A 23,379-nucleotide genomic window follows, 5' to 3' on the forward strand; every position below is an offset into this window, starting at 1 on the left:
ATTCTGTATGTATCAAATGCTTCCAGGAGTGCTTTGAATATGCCATTCTTGTGCTTCAGAGTATTTTCTATCTTTTTTAAAAATAAAAATAAAAATTCAAATACCTCCATATAAAACTATTCCAAGTGAAAAAGAAATTGTTATAGAACCAGCAGAAGAATCTCACACAGCTCCAGCAAATATTTCACAGATCAAATCTGTAAGAGTAGTTAAAAATCACAGCTGAGAGACTGAGAAAACTTGAACATGTCAGAAAAAAATAAAAAAAAAAGAAAAAGGAAATAGATTTTCTTCCTGAATTTAAATTCATATATGGAGAAAGACATTTTTAAAACCATCTGCTGATAAAATGTGTTCAGGAAGCAGTATACYAGCAAAGAGAATTTCGCAATTTTTTCACTTCAGATTTTTAATCCTGCTTTGGTCTCCACTGGACTTGGTGAACTAGTGTTACTTTTGTTTTTTCCCTTCTTTGAAATGCCCTTTTTTCTGCTTGCGATACAAGGATTTCTCCATAAAGTCTTCCTTAGGCATTCAGTATCATTTATTAGCAGCAGCACAGACGTGCTACTTGTTTCCAAGTCTTGATTGATGCAWAATGATTTCCAAAGGCTGTACACACATTATTTTGGGAAGGTCCGCAGCTAAATTAAATACCCAGACTTTGGAATGTCCATGACTTTGTTGTACTGGGGCTCCTCACCCTGCATGAAAGGACTGCTTCATCAGAACAGAGCCTCACACTGCTCATCCTTATGTGCTGTGGTCGCAGTTGTCATACTACTCCCAAGTACCAAGCGCTGCTTTGCTGGTGTTTGGTTTGTGTTTTTTTAAAGGACTTGCAAATGCATATGGGTGGATAGTGCTGTTTCACCACAACAACTCCAGAACTGTTGGAAATAATTGGAGGCTGCTGTATAAACATGGCACTTTTAAATGTTTTGCCACTCAACCATTTGCTGTGCTGCCAAGGTTACCAACAGTACATTTGCAATGATCTGTCTTGCCGTGATAGACACAGATATGAAGTGTCAGCTTCTCTTTGCTCACACAATAAATGCGAGCTTGTTTTCTTCTGAAATGGAAAAGCAGTTTCTTCAACAACTTCAAGCACAGAATTTAATATGCCAGTATCTGAATWCTTATGCCAGATCTGCTGCCAGGAAATGCTCATATAACGGAAGTATCTTTATGAAAGGTAAGAATAACAAGATAAAAAATGGAATGTAAGAGAAAAAAAGACCTTCTATGTAAACATACAAATAATTCAGTTAAAAATGATGTGGAAAATCTCAATGTAGCTCTATCAATATACTCATCAAGAGAAAGTTCTACTCAGTAGAATTTTTGAAGCCAACACTTCAATATATGTTAAATTTTAAAATATKAATTTAAACATCATTTAACTGGTGTTAAATAATGCCAGAAAAAACTGAATTAAGGAATGCTTCATTTAAGGCTGCATTGAGATGACACCTTAAGGCTCAGATAATGGTTTCAAATATGCAATTAATTGTTCTGAAACAGAATAAAACAATTGGAAAAATCACAACAGATTTTGTACGCCTTATTGAAATTGGTTGGGACTTTTTCAGGATAAGCCTGACAGAACTGATATCTCCTGTGGCTGGAGACTGATTTTGCAAGGTACTCATGATGCTGCTAAGAGCAGTTACCATTTCGTACTAAACATCTTACTAGAGCAAACCTCCATGTACCATGCAGCTCACATTAAGTATGAAATTTTTTCTCAGTTGACAATGCAGGAAGTGCAGCACTTGAAGGAGCATGACCAAATACGGGTTGTGAGAAGGACATGCTCTTAATTGCATGAACCTGCACAATTAACTTGGCAACATCACTGGCTGATTTCACGAAGGGGCACAGAATCAAAATGGCTCCTTTCTAATTAGAGAGCAGCGCTCCAGAATGTTGAGAAATACTGAGCATTAGTAAAAACAATTCTGTTAACCAGTGATTTTCAGTCCAAATTTTAAAAGAAAACAGGTAAGAAATTAGAAACAAAAGCCTGGTATATGCRGTATTCTAAAACCCCATGCTGAAGCCTTTCTAATATATATTCTAATCTATATTCTAATGTGTAACTTCATTATCTCATGTTTTCACTTCTTTTAAGATATATGAACATATTGCTGACATAGCCTGGCTTTGTAATATTCAGTGAGAATCAGAAGTAATTTTCGGAGAACAGTATAAGTAAGCCAAGCAAAACAGAATGAAGATAAGCAGAGTGTCTATCACAAAAAATTGCAGCCATGTGGATTTTTTAATCAAACATTATTTTGGAAAATGATCAGGAAATAAGCACTTAAAACTCATTACTAAATTCTTAGCTTTAAATGTGTTTAATTAGAAACCTACAGAAGAGAATTACTGAAATATGCTGTTAAAATACATCTCACAGCAGTGGGCCTAAAGGTTACACAAAGGAACTCTTCCTGGCTGTCTTSATTACAGATCAGCACAAGCAGTATTTTTATTACATCTGTGAAGATAGGTATGAAGTTTTGGTATATTACTTTTTTCAGAAATACTACAATGAAAAATCTATTTTGGATTTGTCTAACATTAATTTTGAATCATGCAGGCTTCTCTAGTACCCCTAATTTTTGTGGGCATAGAAACATTAGGATGCCATGAAAAACTCATAATAAGCTGCACTTCTAAGTCTTTAAATACCTTCTAAAATTTAGCTCTAGATCCCTTTGTAAAGCACTATTTACTGACATAAGTTAGTAACACAGTTTTTTGCTCAAGAAGAGCTTATTAACTGATTCCACTTGTGACATGACATGACAAGACATAGCAACAGGAGTTGCTACGTGCTGTTACATGCTAGGGCTTAGAACTCTAGCAAATTGACATTTAAAAATAAATTTCAAAAGAAGAAGATTATGAAAACAATATGATTAAAATGTAATATTCACATCCTTTATTAAGAAAACACTACAGCAATAATAAAACAGAATATTTGAAAACTATGCTTTTCCTTTCAGGAAAACTGAAATGTGATTTAAAATCACTAAGTATTTTTCAGAGATAGTAAGTACTGGTATACCTATTTGACAAGTGATTCATCTGAAACATCAGTAAGAGGTTGAATCAGATTTTCCAGACTTTTCCCAAAACACAGAAGTTTGAAAAAATTACTATTTTCGTTAGTCACATTTACTACGGTAATGCCACAGATCTAAAGGTAAGTGGATTCCAGTGGGTTTGTTATATATAGATTCAAGACTCTGCCATGAAGAGTTCCCAAACAGTTAATGTGACAGCAGTAAATCAGATGTTAATTTCATTACTGTCTGGAGACAGGATATAAGAAAAAAAAAAGCAAGAAACAGAAACACTGCAAAAAAGGGATGACAAAGGAGAAAATGTATACGAAAACCTGAAGTGAAGCAAAGGTAATAGCAACTGTCAAAACAGAGTCCATGCTTAACTTCTGTGGGCTTTTCAAAATCCCCACAGTTCCCGTTTCTAGAGATGTACCTAACTGCTGGATCCACCGGCTGATGACTCCCTGAGAAAAGGACTTGCACAGTAAAAGTGTGAATAGCTTTTTATGTCCAACAATGAGAGCAGATCTTCTGAAAGAAAGACTAAATGGGGCAAGAGAAGGGCATGAGGAGATTGCAAGAAGAAACACTGAATTTTCTGCAAAAAGTCAGCTCTGATCCTGAGCATTTCTAAAGATGTCCTGCCGTTGTAGTTCAGTCCCCAAATCTCTTCGGCAATATGTGCTGTTTTCTTTCACTTAAATTTCTCATGTAAAGGTTTGTATACTTCAAAATAAGAACACAAAATATTTAAACTCTTGCTACAGATAAATAGTCTTACCCATGGCTGGGATACTTCATTATTCATGAGTTACATTTAGAGAAATAACCCCYCTAAAATCTAACTGTAGTGGAATGTTGCTTGTGCACAGCAGAGAACATTCCATTGAAGAACTTGAATGACAGTAATATCTCAGTTTTTGGTATCCTCTTCCAGCTTCCAGGACCCCATAAAGGGAATGGTGAATGCAGAGGGCCTGTCAAAATGGAAAGCAAATCACCCTAAACCTGCAGGCTGCTCCAACACTAGACCAAAGTACTGTGCAGGTGAATTCACAGTTCACCAGGCTGAAGATGCAGATCACTGTGATCAGTCTCTATCTGAGTTCTGAATCTTTGCTTCCCTTTGTCTTTATGTATTTACTCTGCTTAAAACACAGAAAAAAATATGGGGGCAAGGATTAGAATACCACAAAGGAAGTTCTCTAATTGTTTTCAGTGTTTACCTGCAATAGCACTGCTTGAAACCCAAGGACAGAGCAGACCTTGACACCATATTACTCCCTCATGCAAAATACTTTTTCTACTGGGTAAGATGATGGCAATGTGACCCCTAAATCTCCAGAGCTACCTCACAGCTTTAGATCATGTCACAGGAGGGAAGCTATGCTGCTTTATGCCTCCCAGGAAAAATGCTGCTGTTTGTGGCAATCTTCAAGCATGGGCAGCACTGCTGGCTGCTGGGCTAGCACATGGCTTCCCTGCTGTTGGAGGACCTGCCCTGCGAGTGACAGGCTTACCTGTCTGGCTTACCCAGCATATGCAGTGCTCCAGTGTCTCAGCAGTGGTAGCACTGCACTGGCAGAGGCTGTGAATGTGCTAATTGAGTGTCAGATGGAAGAAAGGGGCAAATAAGTGCCTGATATAGATGATGTCTGTCCTACTTTTAGCATGCACTTTCCCCTTCTCTCACTTTCCTCCCTTTTCTGGGAGGCTGGTGCAAGTGCTCTAGAAATTAAGTTGACTTGCCTTCAGCTTTGGCTGAAAGGAAGTGGCAGGTGCCACTGAGTCTCATGAGGAGCCCAAAATTGTCAGTGTGTGTCAGGCTCTGAGGATACTGTGACAGCACCTCTGGGATCAATCTTGTCAGAGCCTGGACAAGCAAGAATGCTGTCCTGACTGCTAGTGAGGTTTATCATTGAGCAAGCTGCTATAAGGTCTTCCACTCTGTCCAAACTAAGTTCTGCTGTGTTACTGCAGATGTAGAATTTCCAAATTTTCAGAATTGCTGTTCTGAACATAGAAAAATAATAGAGTAATAAATTCACTTTTAGGTCTGTTTGCCCTTCACTAAATCTGGCCTCCAGTTATGAAAGACAGATCTATAAAGGGAGATATTAATACCTTGTATCTTCAAGTCCCAAACACCTATTAAAGCATTTCCAAAGACAAAGGTACAAAGAAAAGGTCGGTCTATAGAGGTCAGCTATTTTGAGAATTCTAGCCTTAGTAAATAACCTTGTTTTTCTTCCATTATTTGCCTTCTGAACTTGAGGTATGTGACTTAAATTATTTTGTTTTCAACTTGCAAAATGAATTGAGTAAACAGGTTTTATTCTTAATAAACAAGCCCACTTAACTTAGTTCCCAGAAAATGGTTWTATCTTTTCGATATCCCTTTCCATCATTTTAGATGCATGTGGATTGTAAGTAGAGAATTTTTTCTACAAGGAATTTATACAAAACAATACATGTGCATCTTACCCTCTCGTGAGATGAATAAGCTACAATATACTTACTGCACTACCATGCATTACTTGATCCTCAAAGGGTAAGTTACACCATCCACATCTGAGCTTGTTTACCCTGATGCAGACCAAATCTCACTAGTCAAAATGGGATTTGAGTCATTGGAACAGGTGTAGTCTCCAGCACACAGTACTAAACTTGCAGTCCCTTCAGAATGTAGAAATCAGTAAGGATATGCCAGCCAAACAAAGTGGAATTTGCTTCCAGAATCTGATATGCTCAAAATTACAAGACAATTTTAAGCATGTAAGAAAATCCCAGTAAAGGTTTACAGAAGCTGAATGTAAATTTGAAGGAGAATGAGACTTTACATACAAATGCCCAAGTATGAACTTGCCCCACATCCTGAAAAGCTCTTCTTTGTGGGGAGACAGAGATCTCCCTGATTTTACGCATTTTGGATAATCACAGTTAAATCACCAGGACAACTTGCTAAGTAAGGTACTATTAAATTATGGTTAAAACTGTGGGATCTGGCCTGCCACATTGAAACAACCCTCTGAGATGCTTTTAGTATAGCCTGTGAGAGAGGTTCTATATTTCCAAGAGTTTTCTGAAGTGAAGAATCTGAGTATTTTCTACTTGACAGGATTTTTAAGGTCAGAGCTTTAACCTGTTACTGTTTAAAACAWCTGCAACATTTTAGCAAGAAAACACAAAACGTATGGAATCAGAGGGCATTATGCTACTGGTATTATTGTGTATAATATTACTGATTCTTGCAGTGAATAGTGGCTGCTTTCCTTGTTTTCTTATATATCATAACACTATTTTTGATATTTAACTATATTTTTATCGGGCCTCACTCTGGTTATCATGGTGCAATCTCTGTGAAGCACCTACCTTCATTCTTAACTTTCATCGGGCAGCTGAAATAATGCTATCAATTCTAACAGAGGTTGGATACAGCAGCAGTGGCTGTGATTCAGAACCCCATGATCGACATTATCACTCTCCCCACCTCTGACACATACACTTAGAGAAGTACCAGAAGCACTTTGCAATGACTGCAAAGATTTCTAGGGAGCACAGAGATCTCCAAACATGCTGATCGACTGATTATCTAGCTGGGGCACAGCTCTGGTTTGGTGCCCTGTCTGCTGGCGTAATGTTGGTTTTGAATCACGATTATAAAAATTCTTCCCTGTTGAGCTAAGTGTTGCTGTACTTTGTTTCTGCTCAGCTAATACTGACTGCCAGCAGTGCTTTATTTACCAGCTGAAGTTAAATAGTTAAAATTATTTCTGTTATGCCTGTCTTAATACAGCTTTCATTAACTTACAGGTCTGGAAGCTTTTTTTTGCCTAATTTGTAATATCTTTCTAAGCAGTCTGTTTTGCTTGCTTGAGTGCTTTAGAAAGCAAATAATAATTTTGAAGGGTCRTAATTCAGGGAAAATTCAGACCGTTCAATAAAAAACTGGCCACAATTGAGTGTCAGTAGAATGTTTTAAAACAGCCTTAGAAAATTATCTAGTATGAATTCGCTCTGATACATTTACTGCTTATTGAAAACATAAGAATTCCTTCTGTAGACTGAAAAGGAAAACAAAAGTAGAAATAACATAAAATTAAAAACTTAAAGCAACATTATGATAATTTTTTTTGTGCACAGGAATGCAATCAGGATGTGATTTTTAGGTCATTTTCTCAACTTAWCTTGAACGTAGAGGAACTTAAATTAACTACTATTTTATAAAAGTAACAGATGCACATGTCAAATAAGAAAATTTTGTCATTGAATTTTCCCAAGGAGATTTATGATAACTTTGTCAAGGCTGGAACTAATCTACTTCAAAGCAGGGTCAGCTAGAGCAGTTTATTGAGGGCTGTGACCAGTTGAATTCTGAGTATCTGCAAGGATGGAAATTCCACAACCTCTCAGAGCACCTGTTCCAATATTCTACCTGCTGCACAGTAAAAAATGAGTTTAAAAAAATTTTAATTTTTTTTTTTTTTTTGTATTTCAATTTTTACCTGCTGTCCCATCACTGAATACCACTGAGAATAGTCTGGCTATGTCTTCTTCATGCTATTGCATTAGGTATTCCTTATACGTATTGATAGTGTCCCCCTCCAAGCCTTCTCCTCTCAAAGCTAAACAATACCAGGTCTGCAGCCTCTCCTTCAGCATGTGGGATGCTGTCTAACCATCTTTAAGGTGGTTAACTAGACCTCCTCTGGTATATCCCTCTTTTCTACTAGGGAGGCCACTGCTGGACCCAGTATTCCAGATACGACCTCAAAAGCACAAGTAAATAGGAAAGATGAGCTCCATGGACCTGCTGGCAACATTTCCTAAAGTAGCATGGGAGATTGCTGGCCCTCTTTGCACAAGGGCACAGCACTGGCTCATGTTCAACTTGATGTTCACCAGAAACCCCCAGATCCGATTGTGCAGAGCTGCTGTCCTAGCCTGTACTGGTGTAGCGGTTTTTTCTCCCTTACATTTTGGACTTTGCAACACTAATCAGAAAAACAGAAAAAATCACTTTCAAAGCTATGCTCACACAGATGTGCATTGCCATGCACCCCTGAGTTCCTCACACAGTTTTGTTTCATGCAAAAAAAGCCACTGCCAACATATATATCAGACTGTCACAGAGATACTGCCAGTTCTGGTTTCAGTGTGCCAAGCGCGCACATTATGCAAGCATATCAAGTGCTTGAGAATATGTAAGGACATTTACAAAAGTGTGTGCACAGTTGTGCAGACCTGTATCTTAAAACACGGTTCTGAGTTATCTTTCTGTTGACATCCCAGACTTAGTGGACCTATTTCATGAATTCTAACAGATCATCACTCTATCATTCCATAATGCAGACTCCCTTCCATAACAGAAATTTGCATCTTTTCCCCCTGCCCCATCTTCTTAACGTTACAAGCATTTTTCCTTTCTTTTCCTTTGGAAAAATCATGCTGACTCATTTTCTTGTTGCAGTACTTTCTCCAGTTTTGACCATGACAACTAATATTGCAAGGATTCACAATGTAATTATTTGAGTTTTTAACTTCTCCTACATTATACAGCAGAAAATGTGATGAAAGGACCAAACCTTACTCACCTTCTTCAGAAGACAGCTCATTAAAAATCACTAAGAACTTTTAGTATGAGAGCACAAACTGATGGGAAGTCCTGACAAAACCAGCACTGAAGAAAGGGTTCACTTTGATTTGCATTCCTAAAACAATGTTAAATAGAACTAGCTTATTTCAATTTAGATTATTTTTATTTCTAGTGTGTATTCCCCTTTGCTAAAATTACCCTGTTTCTATAAGGAAAATATATGAGAGCAAGTAAAGAAGAGGATAATATCTATGAGGTCCTATAAAGCTGGAGACTTAATCTAAAGTTTCCTTTTTCAATATTTTTTTTTCAATACATTGATTTTTAAATACACCACAGCATAAAGATGTCCTTGTTTATCCTCAGCATTTTTTTTTAAATCTTAGAGAATTTAGAGCGAGTATTTACAGAAATCCTGAAATCTTCTGTAAGAACTTACACAGATTGCTCAAATGCAGGCTTTGCTTACCGATTGCTCGGCAGCAGCAAGTATATGAGGGAAGGCGTCGTTCTATGTACAACCTGTTTTTTGTATCTTTGCTTATTTCTTACGAAATCCCTGCTACCAGCAGCAGTCAGATTTGAGCTAGATGGGGAGATATGGTCTAATTCAGTGTAGACTTCATAAGGTTTTATTTTTCCTTGCTACCTCCTCATTTTTTCATTATCTCCTTTGTCTTTCTTTCTCTCAGGTTTTAAAATATAAGCGTGACTTTCACTTCCTCTGATTCTATAGCTGAATCYGCTTTTGTTGGCATACCAGTATATCCTTTTTCTACAAGTACACCCACAACTTCCTCTTGTTCACATTACACCACTGTCTGCCTAATATTCCAGAACAGATATGACCATGATCAATGTATTTCTTTGTCCTCRCGACTTCTATCCTGCTCAGTTCCTAATGCATTCTCTCTACTTCAGCATTTCTTTCCCTTCCCACAATTTCCAGGTTTCTTCCCAGAGCTGCCATCCCCAGCACTACAGGATTTGTTCTTGTTTTTATCCTTCCAAGTCTTTGCACCTTTCCTTTTTGTTAYCTTCCTTAGTCTTGTAGAACAAGTGAATTAGGAAACAGGCACCATTTCTGATTGTCTGAGTCAGGAGTGCATTTAAGAGTCTCAAATGCACTAGTGCCTAAAGAAGTTGGACAAGCTGATCTCCAGATGCTCTGGAGATAATTTTCCAAGGAAGACATCAGCAAAACCAAGACAAATTGACATAGTATTCTCTTAGTGACATCAAATTCTCATATAAAGAGCGTCCTGCAACACCTGCAACAGAATGCTGTTTTCTCATGAAATMTTACAGTCTAGTAACATAAACAACTACTTGCTATTATTTTCTCTAGGTAGGAAAGAAACACATCTTCTTTAAAAAGTTTTGGAAGACTTGTTGTGTTATCCAGTGCAGTGCTGTGACTTTTGAACTAAAGCAGTGAACTAAATAAGCCTTCAGCCCACTTGCTGACTAGCAGTGGTTTCTGAGCAACATACTACCCTCCTAACTAATACTGAGGATGACTTAATACATTCCTGTCCCTAAGCATTTTTTTCCTGATACTTTTTCTTCCTATCCAATTAGGTTCCTATTCCAAATCATATATATGTACTACATATGCACTACATCAGTCTTCCTGCTGAAATAAAGACTAAATCTCTTGAGACTATTTATTACTTCTCTCCTTCTATTTCTTTTCTACCTTGAATCCCTGCTGTATCTTCATCTCCCATCTTTCCTCACAAATACACCAAAAAAATTAATTTATCTCATATGGCCTTCCTCAGCTACAGGAGGGTGGGGATGGGAAGCACATCTTGTAAAATGTCCGTCAAACCAAACAAATCATTTCCAGCGAGTTTTTAACACCTACCAGTTGTTATGGATATCACAGTATTATCACAGTTATTTAGAACAGTTTTAGATTAGCCAAATGTCAATCTCGCAGCAACTGCACAACCTTCAGGAAATCTTTGTGTACATGATGGACTTCCAACTACAATATAAAACACTGTACTTTCTAAATGAGCATGTATCAATTTTTTTCTTTATGGGGAATAATACTTAAATGTTACAAAATAGTGTCGGCTATTCAAATGTATTATTTTGGGTTATATTAGTTTTTCTTTTGAGTCTGAAAGCACACAAGATAAATTTCACTAGTGTTTGTTTTCATATTTTCAGTGTAGTGTTTAAAAGGAACTATGCCTACTCATAGGTGTTTTTTAAAAAACATTCCCACCAACTTTAGTATTTTAAAAACATGTATTTTCAGGAACAAATCAAAGGTCACAAAACCAATGTAACTGACTTTGCACAAAGTCTTACTTGAAAATGGTGAGGATTCTACTAAAACATCCAACCAGTATCTTCTTCTGTGGTTTGTTAGTGTGGGCTCCCCTTCTATACTAAGACTGTGACAGATTTCTCATATATATTAAAGTGACAAAAGAAATTCAGTGGGGCTTAGACAGAGCTACAAAAAATGAAAGTGGGTTGTTTTTTTCCAGTGGTGCACAGTGGCTTATGGTAGGTAAGAAAGATGCACAAAGTTCTGACAAAGTGTTATCAGACACTTGGGGGTACATGTATATATACAAATGCCCTAGTCACCATACTGTGAAGAACCCACACAAAATTAGCAGCACAATTTCCCATTTTTTAGGAAATAGCTACTTATGCTGGTTGATCTTGTGCTGAGGCATAGTCTCAAGTATGTGATAATACATTCTGTCACCATGGAAAGCAATGTACATAATGTAATACCAAGGAATAAATTAAAACATTATTTGTTGGCAAAGCTTCCATTCTTATTTCAACACAAACAAGGGTTTAAAAACATGTAGAATGTAAACACAAGTTTTCAGACTAGTATTTGTATTCCACTCACTCAATTTTTACCTAATTTTGGTCTAATTTTGTTGAGTCTCTAGTTGAGCAGAGCCAGCTATTCAATTAGGTATACTCAATGAAAGACTGGACAGAAAGCTATTACTATTTCACCCTTGAAGGGTATAGCTTCCCCCTTAATTTGGACATGGTAAAACCCTGTTTGCCTTACATCGAAGCATCCAGTGAAATCAGAATGATACCTTTTTGGTAAGGGGACCAGGATTTGATGAAAATTGTACTATGATAAGGATATGAGCATTCTGCAAAATTTGTGGTCATACACCTATAAGCCTAAAACACAAATACAAGTTAATGTTTTTCCTCAAAGTTTCCATAATGTAGTATTTAACAAAGATTTGTCCATGCATATGGCTTTAATTAAACATAAGTTGCCTCCTACCCAGAAATAGCTGCTAGTTTTTGATGAGCCTGATAGGCCATCTCACATCCCCGTGTTCGAGTTTTGTGCAATTCTGCATGCAGAGACGGACAGGTAACGGAGAAATCCCCAATGGAAATTACCAGCTCCCGATAGAGAGCCACCTGGGTGTTGAACTCCTGGACAAGCTGAAAAACAAAGACAATTTACATACATGAGAATTTTGAACTACATTGGTAAAAACAATCCAGTTTTTTAAAAACATGCCCAATCATGTGTCTGCTGCTTACAATTTCATAGCACACAGGATCAAGAGCCYACGATTCAGTAAATGACTAGAGTCTCTGTGGCAGCTGCTTCTTCTGTGAGCTATAAATGCTCATCTGTAGCAAAGTAGTGTTTCTGCTTTTAATATCGGAAAATGTTTGAGTTATTAGTATTAAATATTAAGCAGACAAAAAACCATCTGTTTTACTAGTASCATGAGGTTATTTTTTTGCTATCATAAAAGACAAAAATATCTCCAAAAATTATTGCCTTTGCTCCTCCTGCTTCCTGATTAACAGCACATTTAGGGATTGGAATGTAGCATTTGCTTTTAAATTGGAAATTTTGCTAATTTATTTTGTAATGATTTCTGTTCTGTCACTTTCCTTCAACCCAGATTTCAGACTTAAAACTGATCCGCTGTTACTGGCTGAGAAGATATACCAGACAGGCACTGTCCTGTAAAAATTAGAGAAAGCACCTTTTCTAAAGTGTGTGTGCGAAAAAGAAACGAAGGAGTAAATAAACACAACTGCCTTTACAGAAATCCAATATCCAGCAGACACATACAGATGTTATCGGATAAATGGGTAATTTCACAGTGATGGAAAGATCATTATTGTTTAGTTCCACTGATCATGCAGATGGAATTATATTTTAAGGAAATGAAGCATTTGCTGTCTTCTGAAAGAATGCACATAATACCATTTGCTCCACATGGTGATGGGGGCGGAAGGATTGGAGTAATAGAACAGAATATTTATTTATCTGTGTTTTGACCTCAATTTCCCAACTACATAAAAACAGACAGGAGTAATTGCTCTTAATTCTGCAGTCATCATTACCACCAGAAGTTCAACACACCCCAACATAAAAAAAATGCTAAGAACCTGCAGTCTATGAGAGCTATTAATTTTTAAAGTCAAGYCTAAAAATTCTCCTGCTCAGGAAATAAACGAGTTGCTTCTGCAGTATTATATTCATACCCTTCATGCATCCCACTGCAATTAACTGTATAGCTGAGAGCTGGCATCAAAAATAGTTTTGAATGCTTTCTTAAATCTCAATTTAAAAATAGCAAATAGGTTTCTCTGCTTCAGGTGCAGCAAATCAACCCAAGTGCATTTCAGTGCACCCTCCCACACCCAGATCCCAAATAAACCCGAAAGCACACACCAAACAAAGCCCTAGGCACAATATTTGCTAAACAGGTCTTCAAGTCTTATAATTTTGTAACTTAAGAGAATGCATGAAGGCAATGGAGAAAAAAAAAATTGTACTATGTTGTGTCAAGAGTATGATTATTCCGCATTAGCAAAAAGAAAAAAGCACTGCAAACTGCAACTGGTAGCTAGTTGTACCAGACACATTTTGCTAGTTCTCACCTGACATACCTTGTCTAAACACACTCATTCAGCCACCTCAGAACTGCCCAGAAAAACAAAACCACAGAGACTGCTGCTGAATTGAGACAGAGAATGAGAAAAACCAACTGACTTTACCTCCTGAATCTTACTGCAACTTGACAACCCATCTGTAAAATGTATTTTATTTCTAATAAGTCAACAAACTTCTTAAGTAACCACATTATGCTGTTGGGAATGAGAAAAAAATGCAGAAGCCAGTAAGATCCACTTGTTGGGTATATTTWTAGAGCTACTGTGGCAGCTTTTGTTCCTCTGTGCACTGGGAATTGCTCCCAATTTTGAAGTATCAGAGTGGATAATCTGCCAGCAGATTTTTCAACACTAGAGGAAAAAAATTTGCCAGGATCCAGCAGAAGAGATAGCARCTCCATTCCCAGTGCTACTGGATAGGGCTTTAGCAAGGTACAGATTTGTCAAGAAAAGGAGCAGCAACTTCATTTTTTTACTACCTCCACTGGCTAGAGGGGCAATTTTGGGGCCCAGTGTCAGGCTGACTGTAGCTCAAGGAGTCTGAAAGACGACATATAGCACTGATTTAGAGGAAACTGTTAGGATGCAAGTATTTTGAACACGACAGGGGAAAAATCTCATACCATAATGTGGCACTCCAAAAAATAACATAGATGCAGGTGGTYCACCTGAGGTTTTACAATTGTAACCAACTACTCTGGGAAGACTGGTAACTGGTACCATATATATTCAGGGACAGAATTTCAGGGCCTCTAATTCTAAATCCTGTTTTASAAGGATTTTAGGGCAACAGTGTGGTTGCTGCACAAGAAAACAAGCAGACAGTGCAGTGATTCGTTGGAGGCAACTATTTACCCATTTAGGCATCAGGGAGCGCAAGTCTGGGGATGGATTTTGACGGATCTACCAAAAAGCAACTCCAGCTGGTTTGCGGTGTGTGTTCTGGGCGAAGACTCCTGCTCCCGCTCTCCTAGGAGCCCGGCCCCGGTCCCTGTCCCGCAGCCCGCGGCTCTCGTCTTCCCTCCCGGCTCCCGCCTTGGAACCGCCGCGAGTCGGGGTGCAGGGCAGCACCCCGGCGGGGACTGCGCATTTAAAAACAGTGCAACTGCACGTGATGGGAATAGTCAAGGTGGCTAGAGGAGCGGTATCGCCGCCAGMACCGGGAGAGCTCGGAAAAGGTAAAAACTATGGCAAGCCCGCCCACGGTACCCACCATTTTACAGTCGTCCAGGGCTCTTTGGGTCTGGTAGTCGCTATCGGAGCCGCTGCCCCGGCGGTCGCTGTCGCGGCCATGCGGCGAGGTCCTGCTGCCCTGGAAGATGGAGGCGGCGGAGCGGGGGCGCTTCCTGCGCCCGCTCGGTGCAGCGCTCATGCACACGCATCCGCCGCGCGGAGCCGCCCGCGGGCGCGGGCAGCGCCTTCCCCGCCGCCGCCGCCCCGGGCACGGGCCCGCGCCGCTCGTCGCCTCGGCCGGGCCGGAGCCGCGCCGCTCACGGCAGCGAGCGCGGCTGCTGTGGGCGATAGCCTGGCGCCTGCGGGAGAGCCCGGGGAGCGCCCTGCAGCATCGCCTCCGCTACCGCGGGGAGAGGCGGAGGGGCTGGCGCCTGCCCTCCTTCAGCAACATGTCAGTCCCCGCGGAACCGCCCCGCCGGTGGCATATTCCGCCGTCTTCCTTCGCGCAGCCGGCGGGGGGGGAGAGCGCGGCGGTGCCCGCCGGGGAAGGGCTCCCATGCAGTCCCCGGTGCTCCCGGCGGGGAAGCCCGACCCGCCGCGTGTGGCCGGGCGCCCGCCGGGAGCGGCGCGAAGGGTCCTGAGGGGCTGGCGCCTTCAGAAGCGCCGCCCCCGCGGGGAGGGAGCGCCGCGCCCCGCGCCCGCCCGCGCCGTGAGGGGACCGCGTCAGCGCCGCGCCGGGCCCCGCCTGGGGAGCTGCAGCCCCGCCGGGAGCCGCCCCGCTTTSGCCGAAGCTGACACCTGTTTTCAAGAGACGTGCTTAGGCATCGCTTCTGTATTTAACAGTTGCTTCGTTTAGTGCTCAAAGTGCATGAGATTTCATCAAATATTAGAGAGTGTCCCAACGAGGGACACGAGGAGGTTGGAGGGGAAGCTTTATGAGGAAAAGCTTAGGTCACAGGTTTGTTCAGCCTGGAGAAGAGACTGAAAACCTCACTGTGGTTTTCAACAGTCTAAGAGGGGTAGGTGCTAATCCCTTCAGTCGTCACAAGCAGTGCCAGGGTTCGAGGAAATGGCATGAAATTGAGTCGGGAGATTTAGGTTGGATATTGGATATCACCCAGAGGGTGGTCAGGCACTGGAACAAGCTACCCAGGGGAGTGGTCACAGCACCAAGCTTGACAGAGTTCAAGAAGTATTTGGACAACACTCCCATTTATGTGGTGGGATTCTTGGGGTATCCTGCACAGGGCTAGGATCTGGATTCAGTGATCTGATGGGCCCTTTCCAGCTCAGTATATTGTATGATACTGTGACTTACCTTCTCTAAAAATATCGTATTTTGTGACTCTAAAAAACTGTTTGGTAGGTGCCTGATGCAACAAGATTGTGTTAGTAATTGTAGAAAGATCGAATAAACATTGAGTGGAGAAACAGTTTCCTCTGCACAGCAGCCGCACAGTGCAGTTGCAGTTCAGCACACTGAAGCTCGCAGTCACCCAGGCCTTGAGCAGCAACCCCTCCCATACACAGGGCTACGAGGCTGTGCCTGTGCTGTGTCTGCAGCTCCCTTCCCCGGGGCCTGGTGGGGACTGCACCTTCCCCGTGTGAGCTATAGCCTGAGCGGGCTCCGGCTTCTGCTGGTCCTTATCTGTAGCCAGGGAGCTATGGCTGTTTAGCTCACAGAAGATATAATTGTATTTGTTCAGGCCATTGAATAAGAGCTTTTTTTGTGTTTTGGTACTGTTCTTGAATCCAAAGCACTATCTGCATCACCTAGAATAACCTAATCTTGCAATAGGGCTTGAATATGCCAGCAATTGTAGTCTGGCAGGTTGAGGGACTCTTGCGCTGTACTGTAACACAGAGAACGTGATATCCACCTTAGCCTGGACATGGCCTATTAATCTACTTTGAAACTCCTTTTAGACTTTTCCTGTTCTTTTCACAGAAATGTAAGCTRCTTGATGCATGGTTGTATGGATGGATTTGTAGCACTTGCAAACACTGTTATCGCATTAATGAAAATGAAAATGATCTTGTAATTGTAACCTTACCTTTGTAAACATTCTGCTTGATTTTCAGCATTCAGAGCAGCAAAAACTTRTCATTTACAAGTCCTGTTTTAAGGACATCACTTATTTTTTCCATAGTTGTCAGAAACTGAAATAGTTCATACCTCAAACATTCATATAAAGTTTTACTCATTATAACAAAAACTGTATAAAGAAGCTACAACCAAAGAAGCCTCCCTGAAGACACTTGACTGGGTCTTTGTAAGTTCAGCTGCTGAGATAAGACACTATTGTTCATCTCAGCCTAGGGAGAAACAAACAAGGCTGAGGGAAAGGAATCCATAAGAGAGCCAAACACAGCAGAGATAATTCCCTGGMTGGATTTGGGGTGGRGGAGACCACAGCCCACAGAAGCCAGGTTTACACAGACTCCCCTGCCCCTAAATGAACACCCCTCCTTCCTTACACAGACTGGCCCCACTGTGGAACCCCCAACCCCACAGGCCACATCCACAGGACATGGATGTGAGAGGCAGCTGAGGGGGTGTCACAATCCATCAAAGACCCCCAAAATGCTGCCCAGAGGCATTGCACCACAGGACTGCACRTGATGGAACAGATCCAGAGTCTGCTGCAGGAGACTGCCCCCTCCCCTGAGGGGACATATCTGGACATTGTCACCTGGCCTGATTGCATGTTAATTCATGGGATTCTGTGCTTTCCGGGGGGWCCWTCACYACCAAGAAGACCAACATTGTTGGGATCCACAGATGATGATACTTTCCTCCTTCTRTCTTTGTCACTCTGTCCCACTCACCTCTTTTCCTACATTTCCCTTTCTCTCTTTTCCTCTCTCTCTTATATTTACTATCAAATAAAACCCATACTATTCGACTACAATAAAACCCATACTACTAGACTGGCATATGGTGTTATTTGTRCCTTAATTTGGGTGGGGCTATTTCATAGAACCTTAATAATTGGATCATAACAATCGTTAATTCTTTTACAGGAACTAAATGCATGAGCATAACCTTTGAGACAGGTTATCATATTGCTACAATATACAGAAAAGACATTTCCTAATGACAAGAAAAATATTTTTAATACTGATAAAAAGCAAAAAATGAACACATCTGTATAGGTAAAAACATATATATTTGTAAAGGGAAAATAAAATATAATACTATCCCATACCAGKGTTAGTGTTTTATTTGTTGCCCAAAGATCGTTTTAGTCAAATATTGTAGTCTTATTTCAGTGTATTTCTAGTCTGATTAGGAGCTACTGCAATAGCAGTAATGAAATAATGCTAACACTGAACCAAATAACAATAACAATAAATCTACCAGAGTGCCACACATTTGCTTTTACATTACCTGTCTTGGCTGAAGCTCTGGTTTGTTTGAAGTCAGCACTGAAGTCCCACTGGCTTTTAAGAAAGATTKTAATTTAGCTCCTGGTGATATATCTACCCTGTATAATGCTGAGTCACAGCTGAGTTTTGTCCGCCAGCCAACATCTGGAACAGTTTTGAGGTTCTAGTRACTTTTAGTTCAATTATAATTGTATATTCAATATGTTCACATTTGGAAGTTGGTATGGTGAGTCTTTCTGTAATTGGTAAGACTGCATGTTTTCATAAGTATTCTGACTGACCTCTGAAATTGTTATGGAGTGTGGTGAATTTGATGGCACTTCATCAGCCTAACCCATCAGCATTATGCTGGAGAAACAGGAGTGACAGGTATCAACTCAATCTGGGATGCATAAGGAGCAATGATTTTTGTAGGCACCTCAGGAACAGGGATGGGGGAAAGAGCTCCAGGCTAAGCCACCAAACGCTGTTGCAGGTGGGCATTGGAAGCAACAAGACTCAGTTTGAAWATATATATCACCAGGAAACAAAATGCTTTCTCTCCAAAGCAGGGGTGTATATGTTTAAAACTTAAAAGAGAGAGATGTGATCCTTTCTTCTGAAGTAGTGTTTCTGTCAGCCTTTCCTTATTCTRTCTTCATTGTCTGGTGTTTAATGGACTGCAGGAAGCAGGGGCTTGTTGCTCCCTCTCATGGCATCCTCTCAAGACCACAGGCCAGATATGTTCAGAGAGTAAATGGCCCATTTCAATCACATTCTTTGCATCTCTGCAACTCATAATGAACTGAAAATATATGTGTGTGGGCTTTCCTCTGCCTAGCCTGTATGGCAGTTCTAAAATATTAACTGAGATGAACTTTTTTTTACTTGTGAGTTTTTCTTGTTCCATTTTGTTGTAATCTTTGTCTAATCCATTCATTCTCTGGTTGTTGGCTTTTTATGATATTTCCCAAGGGTGTGTAGAATGTAATGAATTAAATAAGTTATGAAAGAGAGACTGATCATCTCAGAAATGTGAAGAGATGTCTGTAGGAAAAAAATAGGTGAGATATGTAAGATTCAGCAGGAAAAAGCCATTTCTCTAGAAACAGATACATAGAAGAGGAAAAAAAGAAGCAGGTACTGAAGAAAATAAAGGAAAGTATTTCTGCATGATCTTCTTAAGATGGAAAATAAATGGTAAGTTTAAAAGTTAAGTTGAAAATTAAAACAATAACAATACAGACTTTTCCACCTTTCTTTATTTTTTTTTTWAAAGAAATTGAAGTGACTGTCTTTTTATGTAAGTACGGTGCATTTTAAACAGAGCACAGATTTATTCCCTGAAAATGCAGGGTCATATCAGTATCTGGAGATAAAGTACTTGATTTTTGTACCAGGATTTCTATGGAGTAAAACTGTTTAACTATCACAAATAACAACGTAATAATGCATCTGAAAATCACAACGTCAATGCCATTTATTTTTTTTCATAAATCATTTCATACCGGCTGGGAAGTTAGGGAAAGGAGTGCCACAAGAGGGACTATTCTATACCGATTCCATGAAGAAGTATTTTATATATCCAAACTGTCAGTCTTTCTGACTTCAGAGATCCTCCAGCAGAGATAGCTCCCAGCCCCCTTTCTCTTCAGCCTGGGCTCCATGCAATGCATACCAAATCGAATTGTTTTGCAGCAAAGATGACATACATTAGTGTCTTTAAGTGTGTACCAGTACAATACCAAGATATAGAAAAATATATTCGGTTTCTTTAGAAGTCAGAATTTTTGACCCCAGGTACATTTTGAATGCCTAAAACCTGTTTACATAGATAGCCTTCAAATCGAAGAAACATATCTCTGTGGGGAAATTTACAGTCACCGTTCCACAAACACAGCCARTCTCATCAGCCGAACTTGTAAAGAAGACAGGAACACTTTCCTGAGATGTGTTGTCATGGAATTCTCAATAATTTCTGAGTTCACTTAAAAAGCTAATGACCATGCAGTGTATTAGCAGTGGAGATGCTGAGGAAGAGGCTTACTTTGCTGGTTGTCAAGTTTTTAAAAAATGTAATCACTAGGGAAACTGCAGCTGTCAGTACAGTGCAGGCGTGTTGCTCTTGGTTAGGAATGCACGAAACAACATGCTTAAGCTAGCAAAAATGTAAAAATGGCTAAGTCTGCTTCTTGGCTTCTCTGTAAGTGTTGCAAAAGATTGTTTGTGACATTTAAGATTCTAGAAATGACTGTGGTAAGACATTTGGCACTTAATAACTATTGTGTCCTTTAAATCAGAGAATGAAAGATTCTAAATTGGATAATCCAGGATATGTTACCTTCCCTATTTGTTTTATCACATATATTCACATATGTAATTTCAGCAYGAACTTTTACAGAAATACCTGTGGGAGTACTCAGGTAGCGGGATAACTAAATTTTTCAAATTAAGCTGGATTTGYCTAAAACAATATAGATTTAATTACAAGGAAATCTAAGAAAATGGCTAGAAATCCACATACTTTTTGCTTTCACGTCTATATATTTTTTTTTTTAAAACACAGTATCATTATTAAAATAATGTTAATGCCATCAGTACTTCTGTTAGTGATGGGRAAAAAAAGCCTACTTTTAAAAACCAAACATTAGCACAGCAAATCTTCTAACAGCAGAAATGGAGAATTATTTCTGARATGAACAAAGTTGAGTTTCTCATTATGAAAGTGAGATTTAGTTTTGGATTTTCTTTTAGTTCTAGTGTAGTCAATGCAGTAGAGAATGATTGCAATAAATTAATATAATTTTGTGTTAATATCACATGTATTTTATTATCATAGAAAATCTAGCATAAAATAAAGCCACCCAAGAAATGGAAGATAAAAGACACAATTGATAAATCTTCCTGTAAAAGTCTAAAACTGCCAAGAAAAATTATCTTTTATATCATAAAACACAAAGCCCAAAATTATTTAAAAATATGTGTAAGAACTAACAATTAAGAGCTCTTTTTTATGATATTTTTTAAATTCCTTCTGAGTCACAGGTCTCATGACAAATTTAATAAAAAACTGCAGAACAAAATATTTGAATAAAGTCTTACAGTAAATATGTGCATTATTAATTGATTGGTGAAGATTAAACTCTCAAAGTAAGAGATTGATATTATTAAAGATAAGCAGGAAGATATACGGAAATGAAAACACTATGGATTTGTGAGGGGCTGTTAGACAGAGGAGTAAGAGAACAGAGCTGTAGCCAAATGGATGTTTAAGTAATTAAAGTCTTTWGATATATCAGTGCTCTGCTACTTAGAAAATGCAATGTTTGGCATATKGTGGTTTAGACACTGCTTGATGGATGCATAAGAGAAATATGGGGTTTGTGTTTTTATATTAAATGCATAATCTGCAGTAATTTATGCATTCAGGGAACATATACTTAATTCAGAAAACCAAGTGYGGTCTTCTGAGAATCTGAGAGTAATGCATAAATACCAAGCCAAGTACTCTTCATCCTGCTTATGCCTAGAGTGAAAAATCCTGGATCAATACAAAAGCCTTTTTCTTCATCTTCAGAAACATTTTAAAAAATCATGGTCTTTATAAAGTGGAGGAGATGGCAAAATTTGCACTCATTGTTACGTCCATGGTTGTTCTGTAGTGGTTATTAGAAACAAAAGGCTGGTACAAAATCTCTGGTTTATTCAGTATGAGTAATGGTTTGCTATCTGCACTGCTTCCTGGTCATGCAGTCCTGTTACTCAGGAATGGAACTGCAAACAGCAAAAACTATGCTARCAAGAGGAATCTTGCTGTTAAGCTACATGTTTACATTTTTAAAATAAATAGTGTTTTTATAAAATTTTTACCATTCTCTTCAAAGGTTTTTAAAAGCAAAAGTCAAAATTTAAAGAAAGACAACTATTTACAGATGACAAAGGTAAGTCAAGGATAATGTCAGTACTGTATCTAATGTAAATATAGTACAAGAATTGTTCTGTTACAAGGAATACTGCAGATGTATATCTCAGAGCAACTGACACAATGGAAGTCTGGAAACTAAATCAGACTGGACACTCAGACTTAGTAATTTTGACAAATTTCTGTTTATGTTATAAGAAGATGAGGATACAACTCAGAATAAGTAAACTCACTGAAATCAGCAGTGCTCTGGAATCTCTTCTGTTTGCTATCTGAATTCGGCCTTTGTGAAACAGCCTTTACTGTCCATTTGGTTTCTCCTCTGCCCTCCCACATAACTATTCACTAGCTATGCGTTAGAGATCTCACAGCCCTGCAGAGTAATTTTTTACATAATTTTCAGTTACACTGTTGTGTCTGTTAACTGATTGGAAGAGATTTTTGAAATGATCATTATTCCAATTTGGAATTAATGTGTTACTGAAATGAGCAGAAATAGATCATATCCTGTTAAGAACTTTCATCTAAACTGTTGCATTGTACGTTAAATACACACTTGAAAGATTATTTTAATAACCATGTTTTCATAATTTCTTTAAATGAAAGCTTAAATCTCATGGGAAATGATGTGGTTTTCTATGTAAGTGTCATTACAGCACACCACTTTATCTACTTTTGGTACATGGTAAGTGCAGCATAGTTCATTTTTACATGAAAAAGCAGTTTGGGTTAAATCAAATGATCAGTGGGAATTTCAGGGGGAAGCTCTTGTTCTGCCTTACAAGATTTTGGCCTTGTTGCTCTGAGTAACTGCACCAGAATCAAGACATTCTTGATGGAAATATATACTGCCAAATGCCTTTGTTKTACTTGTCCTTAATCAGTCATCAACCTTCTTTCATTAAACTCATCAACCTACTAAATTCACTTTTATATTTTCAATGCATAGATAGAATTTTTAACAAGCAGAACAAAATTTGTAACTGTTCTTGATGAATGCTGTGTAATTCTGAGAGTCTGGCTGTGCATTGTGACTACAAGGACAGTAATGAAGACCTTTCATCTTCGTTTGCCTAACTTTTAAATATTATTCTTTCAAATATCTARGAAAAGTTTAAGAGACAGTGATGGTGTTTCCTGGTGTTATTCCAATGACATTCACTTAAAGCAGGGAGAGTTTTAAGGAAAAMTAGAACTGAATGAACTAGGGAATTTCAGAAAAATAGAATGTGAAATAAAAAAACCAAACCAAAACAAAACAAAGTCAAACCCATCCAATCAGCCAAAAAAACCCAAACCAACAACAA

General features: G+C 39.0%; 1 protein-coding gene across 2 annotated transcripts in view; it reads right to left on the reverse strand.

The window, feature by feature from the left end:
- RGS7BP (regulator of G protein signaling 7 binding protein) overlaps positions 1 to 15,038 on the reverse strand; it is a 35,499-nt gene extending 20,461 nt beyond the window's left edge. The window contains exons 1-2 of one of the 2 annotated variants that reach the window (XM_057389634.1): positions 14,822 to 15,038; positions 11,966 to 12,132 (exon numbers count right to left, since the gene is read on the reverse strand). In XM_057389634.1, the coding sequence (XP_057245617.1) occupies positions 11,966 to 12,132; positions 14,822 to 14,980 (326 nt within the window). In that variant the 5' untranslated portion in view covers positions 14,981 to 15,038. The remainder of the gene's footprint in view (positions 1 to 11,965; positions 12,133 to 14,821) is intronic. The other variant, XM_057389635.1, reaches the window with a different exon arrangement.
- Between the last annotated feature and the right edge of the window lie 8,341 nt (positions 15,039 to 23,379).

This window comes from Malurus melanocephalus, unplaced genomic scaffold (assembly GCF_030028575.1).
Source record: "Malurus melanocephalus ecotype Western Australia unplaced genomic scaffold, MMel_1.1 scaffold_18, whole genome shotgun sequence".
NCBI lineage: Eukaryota > Metazoa > Chordata > Aves > Passeriformes > Maluridae > Malurus > Malurus melanocephalus.